At 33.2% G+C, this 16,638-nt stretch overlaps 1 protein-coding gene across 1 annotated transcript; it reads right to left on the reverse strand.

Moving 5' to 3' along the window:
• Positions 1–3,683: 3,683 nt before the first annotated feature.
• Positions 3,684–14,247, reverse strand: LOC147386465 (uncharacterized). Its single transcript, XM_086422913.1, has 7 exons — positions 14,044–14,247; positions 12,237–12,373; positions 8,306–8,366; positions 7,998–8,163; positions 5,677–5,765; positions 4,851–5,015; positions 3,684–4,407 (listed from the first exon to the last, which is right to left on the reverse strand). Exons 1-6 carry the CDS (start codon positions 14,093–14,095, stop codon positions 4,900–4,902), a joined length of 621 nt encoding a protein of 206 aa, XP_086279039.1. The 5' UTR covers positions 14,096–14,247; the 3' UTR covers positions 3,684–4,407; positions 4,851–4,899.
• Between the last annotated feature and the right edge of the window lie 2,391 nt (positions 14,248–16,638).

Here is a 16,638-nt window from a genome sequence, read left to right on the forward strand (position 1 = left end):
AAATCTTATTGATGGACGTTGAGCTCCCTTTGGAGCATCTATACGCATGATCTGATGCTTCAATGTTGTAGAGGACAAAATTTTGTGAACTCTGAAAAAAAATTTAACCATGGAGATTTAATTTTCAATCTTGAGTTCAGTGGAAGTCGGTAGTCGTCCATCTTCAAAACCTTGGACCGGACCTAAAATATATTGTTATTCTCTCTATGTTTTGGATATGAGTTTAAATCCATGAAATCTAGAGGGGCTATATGTTGGATCACCAATTTGATAGTCCATGTGGGTGGGTCTAACACCCCTTAGTAAAACTTCAAATTTTATTAAGGTAGTCATGCTAGCTTGATCCATAAAGTGGAGTTTGAATATATATATATATATATATGGGTCCCTTTCAGCAACAAACATTTTGGCAAAACATTTTTCAAAACATGGGTTAGAGGTTTTGGAATGGGCTGATTTTTGATGAGCATGATCTCTATGGTGATGAGATCATCCTCATCAAAAATCAGCCCATTCCAAAACTTCTAACCCCATGTTTACAAGTTGGGAAATCGTGGACCGTCCATTTTTTATAAGCCATTTTTGATGGGTAAGAGGTTTTGGAATGGGCTGATTTTTGGTGATGATGATCTCCTCACCGTAGAGATCATCCTCACCAAAAATCAGCCCATTCCAAAACCTCTAACCCATATTTTGAAAAATGTTTTGCCAAAATGTTTGTTGCTGAACATTTCCCATATATATATGGGTCCCGTTCGGCACCCTAAGTTTTACCACACACTTTAACAAACGCGTTTTGTCCTACATGGGTTAGAAGTTTCGGAATGAGCTGATTTTTGGTGAGGATGATCTCTATGGTGAGGAGATCATTCTCACTAAAAATCAGCTCATTCCAAAATTTCTAACCCCATCAAAAATGATTTACAAAAAAAGGGACGGTCCACGATTTTTCAACTTGTAAACATAGGGTTAAACATTTCGGAATGGGCTGATTTTTGGGGAGGATGATCTTCTAATCATAGAGATCATCCTCACCAAAAATCAGCCCATTCCAAAACTTCTAACCCATGTAGGACACAAAACGTTTGTTAAAGTGTGTGGTAAAACTTAGGGTGCTGAACATTTCCCTATATATATATATGGGTCGGGTTACTGCAACACACATTGTGACACACATATAGACAACGTGTTTGTCTTATACGGGCAAAAATGTTTGAAATGGGCTGATTTTTTGTGAGGATGATCTCTGTGATGAGGGGATCATCCTGGCAAAAAATCATCCCATTCCAAAACTTGTAACCCCATCAAAATTGATTTACAAAAATTGGACGGTCTTTAAGCTAGTTTAGTTTTTTTTTTTTTGGTGCTTTGGGAGGGATCAATTTTCTTTTAACATGATTTTCAACCCCGAAAGACCCAAATTGTTGTAGGCCACCTATCCTAAAATTCTATTTTCCAGATTCAAACGATTACTTTTACCACTATTTTTCAAAATCGATTTTTCTTCAAAGGTCAAAGTTTTATTTGAAAGGAAGGAAGAAAGTTTCAAACTTCGATAATTGATTTGGGTTGAATTAGTTTACTTTTGAGAGGAGATTTTGGTTCAATTTGGTATAGGGTGAGTGGATCATGCATACATAAATGAGTGGGTCAACTCATTGTGTAGGGGTGATTTTCATTTTATAAAGTATTTTTGTATCTTCAAGAGGTAAGTCGACTTACCAATTCTATATGCATAGAGTGAGAATTGAATTTTTTTAGAAGAGATATCCATCAAGTTAACTCCCTGATTTTTGTGCCCATGACACCTTAAAAGAAAAATTCGATCTCTTAAAATTGATGCGTGAGTCGACTTGCTAATTTTGTGCATATGGCACATCAACTCACTGATTTTTGTGTCCATGACACCTTAAAAGAAAATTTTGATCCCTTAAAATTGGCATGCGAGTCAACTCACTGATTTTGTGCACGTGACACATAAAAATTATCATTGAGATGACCCATCAATTTTATATGCATTGAAATTAATTCATCAATCAATTTATTGATATGTGTCACATGACCCTTGAGAAATTAATTGGAAATCACAGTTTTTCCCAAATTCCTTAAAATGATTTAGAGGGATAATTATGATTTGGAAAACCATAGTCATATGATTCGATTTGCCGACTTAATATGAAATAATGATGATTGGATTTTAGTGGGACTTTAGTCTTTACTTGGTGACCTTAAAATTTTCTTGGATCGTAGTAGAGACTGATCACCTTGATAGGACGGATTCGGTGTCTAACACCTTTTGAAACCCATAAGTCGACCCCTTACCCATTTCTCTTACCCGTGGATTGATTTAGATTCATTTTGGATTTATATTGGTCCCTAGACTTAAACTAGGTGGCGACTCCTCATTCCTTAAAAATACCCCAATTATTATTCATTAGATATTTTTTAATATTTAGTAAAAAAATGTTGAGGCGCTTTCATTGTGGGAGCGGTATTAGGACATATAAATGACTAGAAACCTTATGTTATTTACTATGTGAATAAGACATTGAATGGTACCCAATTTAATTATTCAATTATAGAAAAAGAAAATTTATTGATTATAATTTCTTTTCTTCCAAAAATTAAGATCTAACCTCATAGGATCTTAGATATTAATTTACACTTATCACTTAAATGTCATTTTTTCAAGAAAGATGCTAAATCACGACTTATTCATTGGATCCTTTTCCTCTAAAAATTTGATTCGAAAATTAAAGATAAAAAAGGAGTAGATGACGTAGTGGCTGACCATCTATCCCTTCCTGCATTTCAGATTCCATGAAAAATGTGCCCATCAAAGAAGCATTCCTCAATGAACAACTTTTTCATGTTACTCAATCATCTTGTTATGCACATATTGCAAATTATCTTGTTAAGGTCAAATTCCTTCCTATTAAAAACAACAAGATAAGAAAAAATTCATCACCGAGGTAAGAAAATTCTTTATAGATGATCCTTATTTATTTAAATATTGTTTAGATCAAATAATTAGGAAATGAGTATTAGATAATGAACAATTAAGTGTTATTTCCTTTTATCATTCACATATTTGGTGATAATTTTTCTGCCAAAAAAACTGTTTTTAAAATTTTGCAGTGTGATTTTTATTGTACTAATAACACTCCTGTATTCTATAAAACTTCTGACCGTACAGATATGATGATATTAAATCTGATTCTTATTGAGATATTAATTTCATGGGACCATTCACCCCATCTTTTGTGTATCTTTGTATTTTAGCAAGTGTAGATTATGTTTTCAAATGGATCAAGGAGATTCCATGTAGAAAAAATAATTATAAAATTGTTTTAAAAAATATTTTCTCTATAATAAGTGATGGGGCTACATACTTTTGTAATAGACACCCTATCATCATCCATAAACGAGTGGATAAGTAGAGTTCCCCACTCTCCCCCCCACCCACACAACACACACATCTCATCTATAAGAAGGGAAGAATTGGTAATTAGAGGAAAGCTGGTCCACCAAGAGATAAGTTGAAGAATTGGTAATTAGAGGAAAGTTTCACCAGATGTATTCGTGCAATGCATTAGTTCAATAGTAGTGACGACTACAAAGTATGTTTAGAAAATTTAAACATTAATAATGGCCTGAATTCAAGATCCATAAGACTTATGATAGATTAAATTTTACATTTGATATCAAAGCTTCTTGATTATAAATTTATGCAATTATTACATGGGATAGGCCATTTGTACCCACCAAAAAACACATCTTGGATAATGGATAGGACATAAAGGTATGTGGGTGCATTGAGCATTACCGGCAGGTGTAAATAGAACGGCTTCGGTTATTGCATTGAAAGAGATAATTTCATCAAGAAAACATTATCAATGTAACTTCTTAGGTGCCATGATTTATTTTAAAAGCATCACCACCACAAGACCATCTTCTTCTTCACTTTGGACACTAAGCTTGGTTCTGTGGAGAGCCATTACTTTGGGCGGAGTGTACGCATTCAAATCTTTTCATTGATAAATAAAAACTCCAATAAGCAGAGTTCCTTAGTCCAATAAACTTGCACATGCCCCCAAAATGGATCCATGAAATGATCATCCCTTACACTTGAATGGGTACAACATTTACATACATATCACAGTGCCAAATGAAATCAGTTTTTTTTTTTTTTTTTTAAATCTGCAAATATTTAATAATTGCATTTTTGAGCTAAAAATGAATTTTCACATATGCTGACAAGAGTATTGAACTTACTGATTGTAGTGGTTGAAATTCCTTGGAAGGTTGAACTGGTTGGTACAAGAGACTAGCTTTCCTTCCGTATCAAATGATATTGTATACGTTAAATGGCAAATGCTGACTTATAACTTTTAATTGTCTTCCCATCTGCAGAAAATGACAGCATATCAATGTTAGTGGTGGTGGTCGTTTTAGCGTTTCAAATTCTCCTAAAATCAGAAAACCTGAGAAGGCTTTAAAATATATGAATAAAAGAGAGCAAATGGTTGAAAATAATCCATTGGAACGATTCGAACTTAAGATTAACATGTGTGAAGCAAAGAGATGGTTCCAAAATAATATATTGAAACCATTTCTATATAAGGTTAATATGAATATGGAAAAAGATAATCTGATAAGTTGGACACTTGGGACAGATTTTCTAGGACCCATCCCAGAACCCCCTGCACAAGTTCCATGTTTCTTGTGTGAATGACTTGAATAGAGTATGAAGAAGATGGCTCATATTACGTTTTAGGGTATATTTTTGCATTATCACTTCTATATAAATATAGTGAGAACGAGGTTGAGAACTTGGGCACTACTTGTACCTTCATGAGCTTTCTAACAGTAATCTACTAGTCTCCTATGGTGCCAATGTTATGAGCAGCATTTCATTTGTGGTTCCATCTCAGGGCCATCATCTACAATGAGCACGCCTTTCATTGGTGGAGCTGGAGAGGAGCCTTCAAAACTAACCTTTTTTTGGAGAGCTCCTGTAAGAGAGAACTATTAACATCAGTACCAGTAGTTAACTACGTATGTAAGAGCTTGGCACATGTACGAAAGCAGACAAAGACGTTACATAAATAAAAATGAATTGGAGCCTGTATTTTGTAGTCAAAAGTCATCAAATCTTTATCCCAAAAATTTGGGGTTGGCTGAAGTCTGAATAAATCATGTTTCCACCATTCAATTGTCCAAAGCCATGTCTTCTGTTGATTCTAGTGAGTGCATATCCACCCTCACTATGTCAATCCACGATCTTTTAATCTTCCTAATGCTCTTTTATAACCGTCAACTTGCACAATTTCAGTATGCCAACACGAGACTAAATCCCACAAGGTTTTCTTAGTTGAACAGAAGAAATAGATCCTTGCTCTAATTCTAGGTTTAGTCAAAATATAGCCAGAAGTGTTTAACGTGAATGCTTGTGATCATGTGCGTCAGTAAAAAATGCAGCGATTTCATTTATTTTAACTCATAAAGGAACTGTATGAATCTTATGACCCAATGATTTGAATTTTACTACTTACATTTTCACAACCATATTAATTAAAAAAATTACTATCAAAATTTGATTCTCACAACATTGTTAGCCAATACTAGGAAAAAAAATAATGTTAAACATAAGTACTTATGGTAGCTATGACTTACGGGTTGCAATATCAAGGAAAACTTCATCGATCCCAGTACCCAATTTAGCGGACGTCACAAAAAGCTTTGCTCCAATAGAAGTTGCATAGCTGCGTTGAATAACATTTTAGTTAAGAGTCGTGCTGGAGTGACCTCAAGCTGGAACCTCATATCGCACTTCTTGAAGTGAAAGTGGATGGGAACCATAGGTGCTTTTTCATTCGTATCTCAATGAAAAGCATCTACGGTTCCCATACACTTTCACATCAAGAAATGTGATATGAGGTTTTAGCCTGAGGTCACTTCAGCATTATTCTTTAGTTAATTCATTATAAACTCAATGCTGGACCGATCTATAGTTTCTATGAACATTGCCAAAGACATCTAACAATGTAGTCAAAGGCGTTAGGCAAGGTTAGGCGACAAAGGTCTCTCTAGTGAAGCAAAGCCTAAGAGATGATCCATTTAGCTATTATACAAATTGGCTTTTCTAGTGAATTCTTAGAGAAATTTTATCATTGACCTCCCATTTCATCCCAAAGTGCACAATGACAATTTCCAAGGAAAAGGTCAAACATCCATTGGAAAATCAATTCCCCCCTTTTTTTTTTACAAAAATTAAAGAAAGAAAACAATTTGAAAATGATAATAAATCAAACGTGTGTGTGTGTGTGTGTGTGTGAGAGAGAGAGAGAGAGAGATATTCAAATCATCAATGTAGCATATGGTCATCACGTGAACAGTAATGCTACTAAAACATAGAGAAACAGAAACAACAATAATTATAAGAATGTATTTCCAATCTTTAAATGTGCAAAGAGAAACAAATTGAATTTGCATTCTAGACTAGGCAAAAGCAAGAGCCTAGCACTTAAATGTCCTGGGTGACTGCTTTTGTACTAGGGCAGTAGTACCTACCTAGACCATGAGCTAGGAGTCCTAGCTAAGCAAGGCTTTAACTACGCTGACAATTAGTTGTATAATTTAGACTTCATCATTATTTTGCCAAATGATATGAGTCGAACAATAGTAGTTGCATCGATCTAAATATACCAACAGCCAAAAATTGCATTCTCCAACCTCATAGAAAAATTAACAAAATTGCATTCTTTACTTCTTCCATATCTGATGGATTTTTCCACAATTTGTTTTGACCTTATTTCCAGGGTGGAGTTTCAATGTGTTTTCTAAAAGGAAACTATGTTTTTGGTCTATCCTCCAATTTGTGATATGCTGGGGATTTTGGAAGGAGAAAATAGAAAATGCTTTCAGGGGGAAGAGAAATCAGCCTATGATGTGATTTTGGAGATACTGAGCTTGCTTTGTTATTGGAACAAAATGAACAAAGACTTTGAACAGGTGTTCTTTGAGGCTTTTGTTTCCGGGTAGAATTTTCTTTGTTCTTTTAGTTCTTAGCTCTATTGTATTTGCTTTCTTTTCTATTTTTTCTATCTTATTTAGTTCTTTGTACTTTGAGGAGGGGGGGCACCTCGACCTCCTTTTTTTTGGAATAAAATTATACTTATCCCATGGGCTAGATTTCAATTGTTGGGGGAGGGTGGGGAGAGTCTGCAGCTAGAATGTCTAACATACTGCACCAGAGCCAATGAGGTCATTAGGGTACTTCATCCACTAAATTAGCATAGAATGAACAGCACAATCCAGGAAGAGGTAACACCTGAACAGATAAATCAGCATATCATGCATTTGACTGTGCTACTCCAAGAACTTTTCCTTAGCAGCTAGATTTGTAAATGCATTGGGCTCTGCAACAATGCTCAAGACTTGGCCTTTGTCCCTCTATAAGAATGAACTCTTTACTTGATAAGAAATGAGGCATTTGTTTCTTAGTCAAACTGTCCCATCCCATCCCAACCCAACCTAAACTAAATTTACAAGGATAAGTGTTTATACTTATCAAAAATTAGAAATTAAAATAAAAAGGTTCATGCACTAATTGAATTCTTATACATAGTCATGCTAGTCATGGAACACACGCTAAAGTTTTGTGATTGCAGTAATAAGTACTCGCAATGAAACTCAAGATTGAGAATTAGTTTCTCTCCTCAACTTGAGGTGAACTCTACCATTTCTTATTAAACTTCAAGGCTTCAACTCCATAAAATCCAACACATGTGAATGCACACTTGAGAAAATATCGTTGAATCCTAGAATCCCTAAACACACTCCATGCACTTGTTGTGTGAAGATCCTTTGGGTACAAAGTTGATTCAACACCATGTTTTCATATCTAGCAATTAGCTACTATGTCTTACAATATGAATTGAACAGAACCAAAGTTCAAACAAATCCATTAAGCAAGGCAATTGAAGGACACATACCTTTCAGACTCTTGGAGATCAAATTTCTTTGATCTCACCAAATCACTTTTATTTGCAGCAATTGCCATGATAATGTTCTTGGAAGCCATTTGTTGGAGTTCTTTCACCCAATTTCTCACCCGAATGAAGCTATCATTGTCCATAATATCATATACCAAAAGGGCCGCTGCAACCACCAATTACAAGACAACAGTGAACACTAATTTAAACATAATCTTTAAGAAATAAATTCAAAAGCTCTGAACATATTAGCAAACTCATCCATGCTAATGAAGAACAAATCACATTACTCAAAATCAAATACAGACCATCTGCATCACGATAGTATATTGGGCCCAAAGCATGAAATCGCTCCTGTCCTGCCGTATCCTGCCAGCAAATAGCAAATCACTCAAAGTTATAGCTTACTACATCGACAACACAAGCATTAAATCATGCCAAAATTAGAAAGCAGTCATAAGAAATAAGAATCTTGGCTGCGTAATCAGAGCATCCTATTACAGGACAAGCCCAAGTCTCTGAGATCACGGAATGAAATGAACTTAATTTGAAAACTTGATCATCTCATGAAATTCAATTGTATTATATTCTGTTGAAAAGCAAGGCGGCTAGTAATATCGGGAGAAAAACATATGGCTTGATCAATATAGCACATATATATCATCAACCTGATTTTAATATCATCATTATCTTCTATACCTTTAGCCAAAACATTAGATCACTAACATGAATCCTTGTTCACAATTCACCTCTTGCTTTAGAGCCTTTGTAATGCGGAACGCACTGATAATGAGAATTACTACAATTTTATTTCGCCAGTGACAAAATCTTCTCAGTCGAGGAGAATTGATAGGGACATCAAATCTTAAAGAGGAAATTTTAGTTTTTATTTAAATTTCTATTTTAGGACTTTATTTGCATGTTTTTGGGCTTATTTTGATGTTTTATTGGCCTATGATCTTAGTATAACATTTAGGAGCAATTTGGTAACTTTAGCTTATCTTTTATTTAAATTTATTAAGATTTGAAAATTAGGAGAGATAAAGTTACGAAAATTAGGTTTATTTATTTGGTACTTTAGTTTGACTGGGATTCTTGATTTATTTTCTTTATATAGATTGTATTAGGATTTTTTTTATTAATGAATGAAAGGAATTTGATGAATAAAAAGAAAGCTTGACTTTGATCTTCCCAACAATGAGTGTGGTGTGAGACCATTTTGGAGTGAGTCCAATAAAATATTCTTTTCTTCTAAGTTTTATTTTTCTTTTTTATTCTTTTGTTTTTCTTGATTTTCTTTTAGTTACTTGATCTTGATTTTCTTACTTCTTATTTCTTGATTCTTGATTCTTGAAACCCCTTTCTTAATTCTTGATTCTTGAAACCTACAAAACTCAACCTTTAATCCTTTCCCTATTTTCTTTAACCCTTATTTCAGTAATCTCTTTTCCAAATCTCAACCCTTTATCCTTTCTCTTAACCTTTAACCATTCTTTAACCCTTTTCATTTATCCCATTGAAATTGTCATAATTGCGAAAAAAAAATTTATTTTAATTTTTCTTGTCTACTCTCATCATCCTGCATCACTTCAACTTGCAACAAATCACACAGGTATCATACAACCCAAACCATCTTGATCAACTTTCCTTCATTTTATTGCATATGGGGATTATTCCTAAATTCTCATGAATGTATTCATTTCTTCTTTTGTCTTTGCTGGTCTTACTACTCATCCATCTAAACTTCCTCATCTATATTAAGCTGAATCTATGAACATATTATTTCTTGACTTTAACTCCACAAAGCACAAGTATTTTAATGACATTTGGTAAAGTTTTTACCTTTTAACTGCTGGTGGATGTGGGTCACACATAATACTACAAAAGGACTCATCCACTTTACTTACCCAACAGTGATTCTATGGGTCAAATCTTCACCAACCTCTTCAACATTATGGATAATTGAACCTAAACAGAAACAACCTTTTTTAAGAATTTAATTTAATTTAATATAATATAATGCAAAGATTATATCATAGTTACAAAATATTTGGAAGTTTGAACTACACGCTATGCCATTTCAACTGGCATAAAATATTCTCCAACATCGATATATTTGTGACAATGTTAAGAGTATTGGTTAAATAAACAACCAATCAAAGTATTGATTGAATTCATCAGCTTCATCATCATCATCATCCTCATCCAAGCCTCATTTTAATAGAATCAAAAACTAGTTTGATTCCATTTTTTATTCCTAATGATGTAACAACAAAATAAAACAAAAAAGGGGGGGAAAATCCATGAAACTGCCCTCCACGGCATAAAATTGAGGTGAATATCGCACCTAATATTTTGTCCATGAAGCAAGTGTTTTATATATTAAGGTATAAGTAGTTAACATGACAACAATATTCTCATTTCCATGTAGAATATTGTTGTTTTTTATTCTAGTTTCTCAAATACTTGTGCATTGTTGAACGTTGATGATCTTCATTTACACACTTCATAGGATTTTTTATCGTATTTTCATGACTGATGAGTGTGTTTAATTGTTTGTTTTTATTTCCCACAATTTCAATAAAGAATTCTCAAAATTTCCATCATATCCATCAAAATTGTATTAATTTCCACACACACCATAATATTTCCTTTTTCTAGGCTGATCGACACTGAGATTTAATACCTTGGTTCATTTTACTAGAAAGAGAGAATGAAACATTTATAATTGTTCCAACATGTCAAAAAAAATACTAACTTTGCATGATAGCAAAAGGAAACAACATTCAACCTTATTTTATGAGAAAGTCCATGGGAAAAAAAAATTCCTGACAATACCACTAAAACTCAACTACTCGAAAATGTGTTAAAATCAAGCACACCAAATTATAATGAGATACTACACAATTAACAATAGGTACTCTATGGACTTTCTAATGGTCAATATGTGAGTTGTGAGGTATTGTTTGTAATCATTTCTTTTCTCTCATTGTTTTTTTCTTCTTTATTTTAGGTTCATTTGTATCAGGGCGGCAATCTTGGCCACATCCCTTTTTCTTTATCAATAAACTCTTTTCTTTTCCTATATATATATATATAAAAAGAAAAAAAAACAAAGAATGAAACACTAGAAAACTAAATAAGAATGATAAACTTAAAAAAATTATAAAAATTTGATCTTTGCACAAGAAAAAGAGATGTTTTTGTTGATTTTATTAAATCTAGAAAACCTTTAAATATTTAACTGAGAGTTAGAAATAAAAACAAAAAGAGATGAATTAATGGAATTTTTCAACGTATGGTAACCTAAAATTGTGTCACCTACAGCACATACACGTGAACTATAATTCTCTAACATGAAATACCAACAAATGTTAAAAAGGCATGATATCCAAATGCTTTTTAAAATCTAAGGTGATGGGCCATATGGCTCACAAGCTTTTAGGCCTTTGGGGAAGCTCACCAGAAGCCTCAAGACACAAGTCCCATACACTTTTAAAAACATTAGGGCAATATGAGATTGTGTATCATACTAGTTAGAGTGAGGATCCAATGAAACTTTCAACTAAATCTTTCCAATAATTTCTTGAGTAGGAAGCAACACTTTTTCTCAACTTCTACTTTTAATTGGACAACAAAAGTACAGTCACTTAGTATGGAGATAACCCAAAGTCTTGTAGTTATGTTTTTGTACAACTTCTTCTCTTATTTATGAAGATGTTTAGGCAAAAACCTAATTTTAAAGATCTTAAAACCCAATTACATTAGTCGTACTTCAAATTACTCCTTTTACACAAGAGAAACTTGTGAAGATATTGTTATGTTATGGATGATATCATATGGATTGGTAACTATGAAAGATGCGTTACACCACTAAAACCAAACCGATTTCAGCTAATGGAGATATCAATTATGGTGCACATACAAATACATGACATTCTATTATTTGTTGATTTTCTAAGCTTTGTCATACAAGAGCTGGAGAGTTCACTTATTTTCAATGTCTAGAATTCTATATCCAAAATTAACCTAAGGTAATTTCCTAAGAGAGGGATCCCTCTATTAACAACATAGAGAAATGACCAACAGATGAACCTTATGTTCTCAAACTACCCAAAAATAAATAAATATATGAATAAATAATAATATTATTATTAATATTAATATTACAATAGATAAATAAAGCATTCACTTGATACAACTCAAAACAAGGAGAGAGTGAAAGATAAGAAAACCCACCCAAATAGCTAGAGTAATGGGCACACCTTCAATAACTAGGCGCTTTGTTAGATAGGAAGCTTGCACAGTCGCTTCTTGTTTTTCAGAGAAGACACTATTTACATACCGCAACACAAGAGATGTTTTCCCAACTCTACCTGCATATAAACAAAATAAAATCTCAAAACAACCAAACTATAATAAAAATAAATTAAAAACGATAAAGGAGATAATACAATATGTGAAAGATAATGAACCCTATAAGATCAAAACCTAATAAAACCACTTGCTAGGTTAGAGAAAACCCTATAGCATGCGGAGAGCTCATATTTAAAACTTCATAAAAAAATAAATAAATAAATAAAAAATGCTACTAATCTTTAAACAAAAATGTAAAAAGATGGAATAGAAGAAACAAGACCACATAAAGATGACCCACAATTTGTACTTCCATAAAATCTTGTGCATGCCATACCCAAACGAAGAGAAGAATTGGTTTGATCATTAAACTTTGATGTTCAAAAAGTTTATCTAATTTTGCATTATTATTGTTTATTTAACTTTTCTACAAACCACATTATGTATTATGTACTATACATATGGAAGAAAACTTGATAAGATGGTAATAAGAAATACTATGCGTTAGGGAAAGAAATGGTGCCACTTCATTGGAAAAACCAATTTTATTTTAGGGAAAATTATTTAAAAGACCCTGGCGAAGGGACTTTTTTCTAAATAGTCCCTAAGCTTTGGGCGGTCTCTTAATAGTCCATTTAGTAAACTTTTATTTCCTTAACAGTCCCTGTACCTCATCTCCCACATTTCTCACGATTGAATCCCCTACTCTTTCGAACTCATCGTTTTTATCCAAAAAAATTGGATTTTTGACAACTCAATCAATTTTAAGAAACTCCATTCCGTCGAAAAGGATTTAAGAAAGAAGAAGAAACCATTTTCAAGGGTTTTTTCAAACATTGTTAAGATGTATGTAAAAAACTAGGATTTCTTCACTTTTTCTTAGTTTTTCGATGAAAATTGATCAAGAATGGTTCTTTTGGGTTGAAATCATCTAAACAATTCGTTATCTCAAGTTTTTAGTCGATTTTTCCATATATTTTAGTCAAGAAAACTTGAAAATTGAAAATGGGTGGGTTTTATCAATGTTTAAAAAGTGGTGAACTCAACAGTAAATAAAAAGTGTTGAGTTCGACAAAAAATAAAAAGTGATGAACTCGACAATAAATAAAAAAGCAATGAGTTCGCCAATAATGAGGGACCATTAAAAAATAAAGAGTTTACTAAATGTCCTATCAAGCTACCGCACAAAAATTACAAACTATTTGGAAATAAATCCCTCAGCCCAGGTCCTTTAAGTAATTTTTCCTTTATTTATTCTATATTTTCAAATATACATTGATTTGTCCCATTGAATTCGAAAATAACGCACTTATAGATATACAATTATACTTAATGAAGTTGAATTTCCGGGAAAAAATTAACTGTTAAAAAATTATTCAAAGTTTCTAATATCTAGTTATCAATTAGCACCCCAAGTAACCATAAAAATGGCCTAATTCTACTTTAATGAATTTCATTCAAATCTGAATTCCATCTCTGAATTTCTCAATCCAATAATGATCGTGCATTAAAAATGAAACAATAATTTGGAAGATAACAGACAAAACTAAGGAGACTAAAAGTAAACCTACCGATCAAGATCACAGTATTAACTATACAGAAGATCTCACAAGGAAAAACAACAATTAACAGAGAAAAAAAAAAATGCTAAAGCGAGTTGAAGAAGATTGATTAGGGTTTGAATTTTTACCGTCGCCAAGAAGAACGATCTTGCACGTGAGACCCGGAGGCTTGGAGTTCATTCTCAGATTCCTCAATTGTTAAATTTATCAGATTTCAGCGATTGGAATCTCTTAAATTTATTCCTCAGAGAACACCGGAAGAAATCGAGACGCGAAGATTTCCATTTCCGTACCGTACCAAAAAAATGGAGACTGAGTTGGGAAGCTATATAAAGCGCGCATAAATGGACACGTAATTTGAGGCACCGATTTGCTATATTTATGAATACAAAATGTTTGATGACATTCATCTTGAAATACGTTTTGGAAATGAAACCTAAATATACGTTCATCTTCGGGCTTCCAATTATTACCAACTTTTTTAATTATATTGATTACTTATTTAATAATTTCAATTTTTTATTAAATTTAATATATATATATATATAGGGAAATGTTCAGCACCCTAAGTTTTACCACACACTTTAACAAACGTTTTTTGTCCTACATGGGTTATAAGTTTTGGAATGAGCTGATTTTTGGTGAGGATGATCTCTATGATTAGAAGATCATCCTCCCCAAAAATCAGCCCATTCCGAAATGTTTAGCCCCATGTTTACACGTTGAAAAATCGTGGACCGTCCATTTTTTGTAAATCAATTTTGATGGGGTTAGAAGTTTTGGAATGAGCTGATTTTTGGTGAGGATGATCTCCTCACCATAGAGATCATCCTCACCAAAAATCAGCTCATTCCGAAACTTCTAACCCATGTAAGACAAAACGCGTTTGTTAAAGTGTGTGGTAAAACTAAGGGTGGCGAACGGGACCCATATATATATATATATAAAACATATTTGGAGTTAAAACATTTTAGTAAAAGTGAGGAAATTTTTTCTCCGCTTTAATTTCAATAAATGATTAAAAAATTTTCCTTTTTATAATAAATTTTACCCACTTTAAATAAAATGTTATAATTTTGAAATTTGTAATTTTCAGAATAAAAATGAGTAATGCATTGAAATAGATATTTCACAATTTTCAACACTTATTTTAGTAAATCAGCCTAAATTAACATTCTAATAAGAGAGAAGTTGAATATTATGTGATGGGCTCATCTAATTAAGAGAACATCAAAAGTTTGTATGAATAAAAGCATCAAAAAATTACAAACGTTTGTCTCATATGGGTTAGAAGTTTTGCAATTGACTGGCTTTTGTGAGGATGATATCTATGATAATGGATCATCATCACAAAATATTTGTAAAACCCCGAATTTCTGATTTGTATCTCGAGGAAAAATAAATAGTGAAATTTTGAGAAAAATATTGAAAGTGGGACTTAGGGGTAAAATTTTAGGATGTTTCTGATCATTTTTAATGGAATCTGACCTCATCATTAGATTCAAAATGATCGAAAAACATAGTTTAGCCTGTAAGCACGCTCAAATGCGAGTCCGAATATAAAAGTTACAAAATCCTCGATTACCGGGTCGGACCAGGCTAAAACAGTGACTTTTTGTTAGAGGAATAATTTTTAAAATTCGATCATACCATTGGGTTCATAACGAAAAATTATTCAACATAGACTATTTATTTGTCATTTTTGGAGATCAGGAAGTCGAATTATCGCCAAAAACGAAAATGACATCAAGTTTAGGGGTCACGTCAGGCTAAAAATGTAAATTTTTGATGGAGACATAATTTGTAGAAATTGACTATACCATTAGATCCGGAACGAAAAATTAGGCGAAATAGTATATTCGTTTGTCAGTTTTGGAGACCGAATGACCAAGTTATCGTCGATCAAAACAATAGGCGAAATACCGATTTCGTCCTAACTTTTATAAAAAAAAAAAAAAAAAATTTAATTTTTTTTATATAACTCATCTTCCCCAACGCGTCATATGGCCGAGACATATAAAACGAAAATTTGTTTTTTTTCTCTCCGATCTTCCACCTCAGATCTCTCGCAAACGGTCCACTTTCAACGATCGTCGCAGAAGAGAAAAAGGTCCGCAGCTACGTTCTCTACAAAACCCACCCTACCTTTCTTCGTTTCACTTTCTATTTTACCCGATATCGTCAAAAATCAGCCGTATTTGGATACGGAAATTTCAAAACTTTGACCTCGGATTTCGTTCGTTTCGGGGTCAAACCGTCTTCCGACGTAGAAGGGAGAAACGTCCGCAGCCTCATTCTCTACGTAACTCAACCAAATTCCTTCCGTTTTCTCGTCTTTTTCATCCCGTATAGTAAAAAATCAGCCGTATTTTTATACGGAGATTTTCGTCACTTCGACCTCGGTTTTCATCGATTTCGGGGTCAAATTACCTTTCGCCGTAGAAGGGAGAAGAGACGAGCACGTCGAGTTCTTCAAAACCACCAGGTCGATTTCAAAAATCAGCCGCTTCGAAGTTCGGTCCGTCTCGATTTCCGCGCTGATCGCCTCGATTTTCGTGCACACGCTTTGATCCTTTCGCCTAGAGATAGTAAGGAACTCTCAATTTCTATTAGTAATCTAGATTGTGAAAATTGCATTTAGGATTTTGTCGAAAAATTTGGATGTATTTTTAAAATATAGAATTATTTTGTTATTTCAAAAATTCACGCCAGAAATTGCATGT

This window comes from Akebia trifoliata, chromosome 14, assembly GCF_017979445.1.
Source record: "Akebia trifoliata isolate Shusen 1 chromosome 14, ASM1797944v1, whole genome shotgun sequence".
Lineage (NCBI taxonomy): Eukaryota > Viridiplantae > Streptophyta > Magnoliopsida > Ranunculales > Lardizabalaceae > Akebia > Akebia trifoliata.

What these genes read in the sequence shown, in the direction of transcription:
- LOC147386465 (XM_086422913.1), bottom strand. Translation starts at nt 14,095, where the DNA reads ATGAACTCCAAGCCTCCGGGTCTCACGTGCAAGATCGTTCTTCTTGGC. An exon ending in ATACTATCGTGATGCAGATG is followed by an intron (nt 8,164 to 8,305) that starts GTCTGTATTTGA and finishes TGGTGGTTGCAG; the next exon opens with CGGCCCTTTTGGTATATGAT. An exon ending in TTTCCTTGATATTGCAACCC is followed by an intron (nt 5,016 to 5,676) that starts GTAAGTCATAGC and finishes TCTCTCTTACAG; the next exon opens with GAGCTCTCCAAAAAAAGGTT.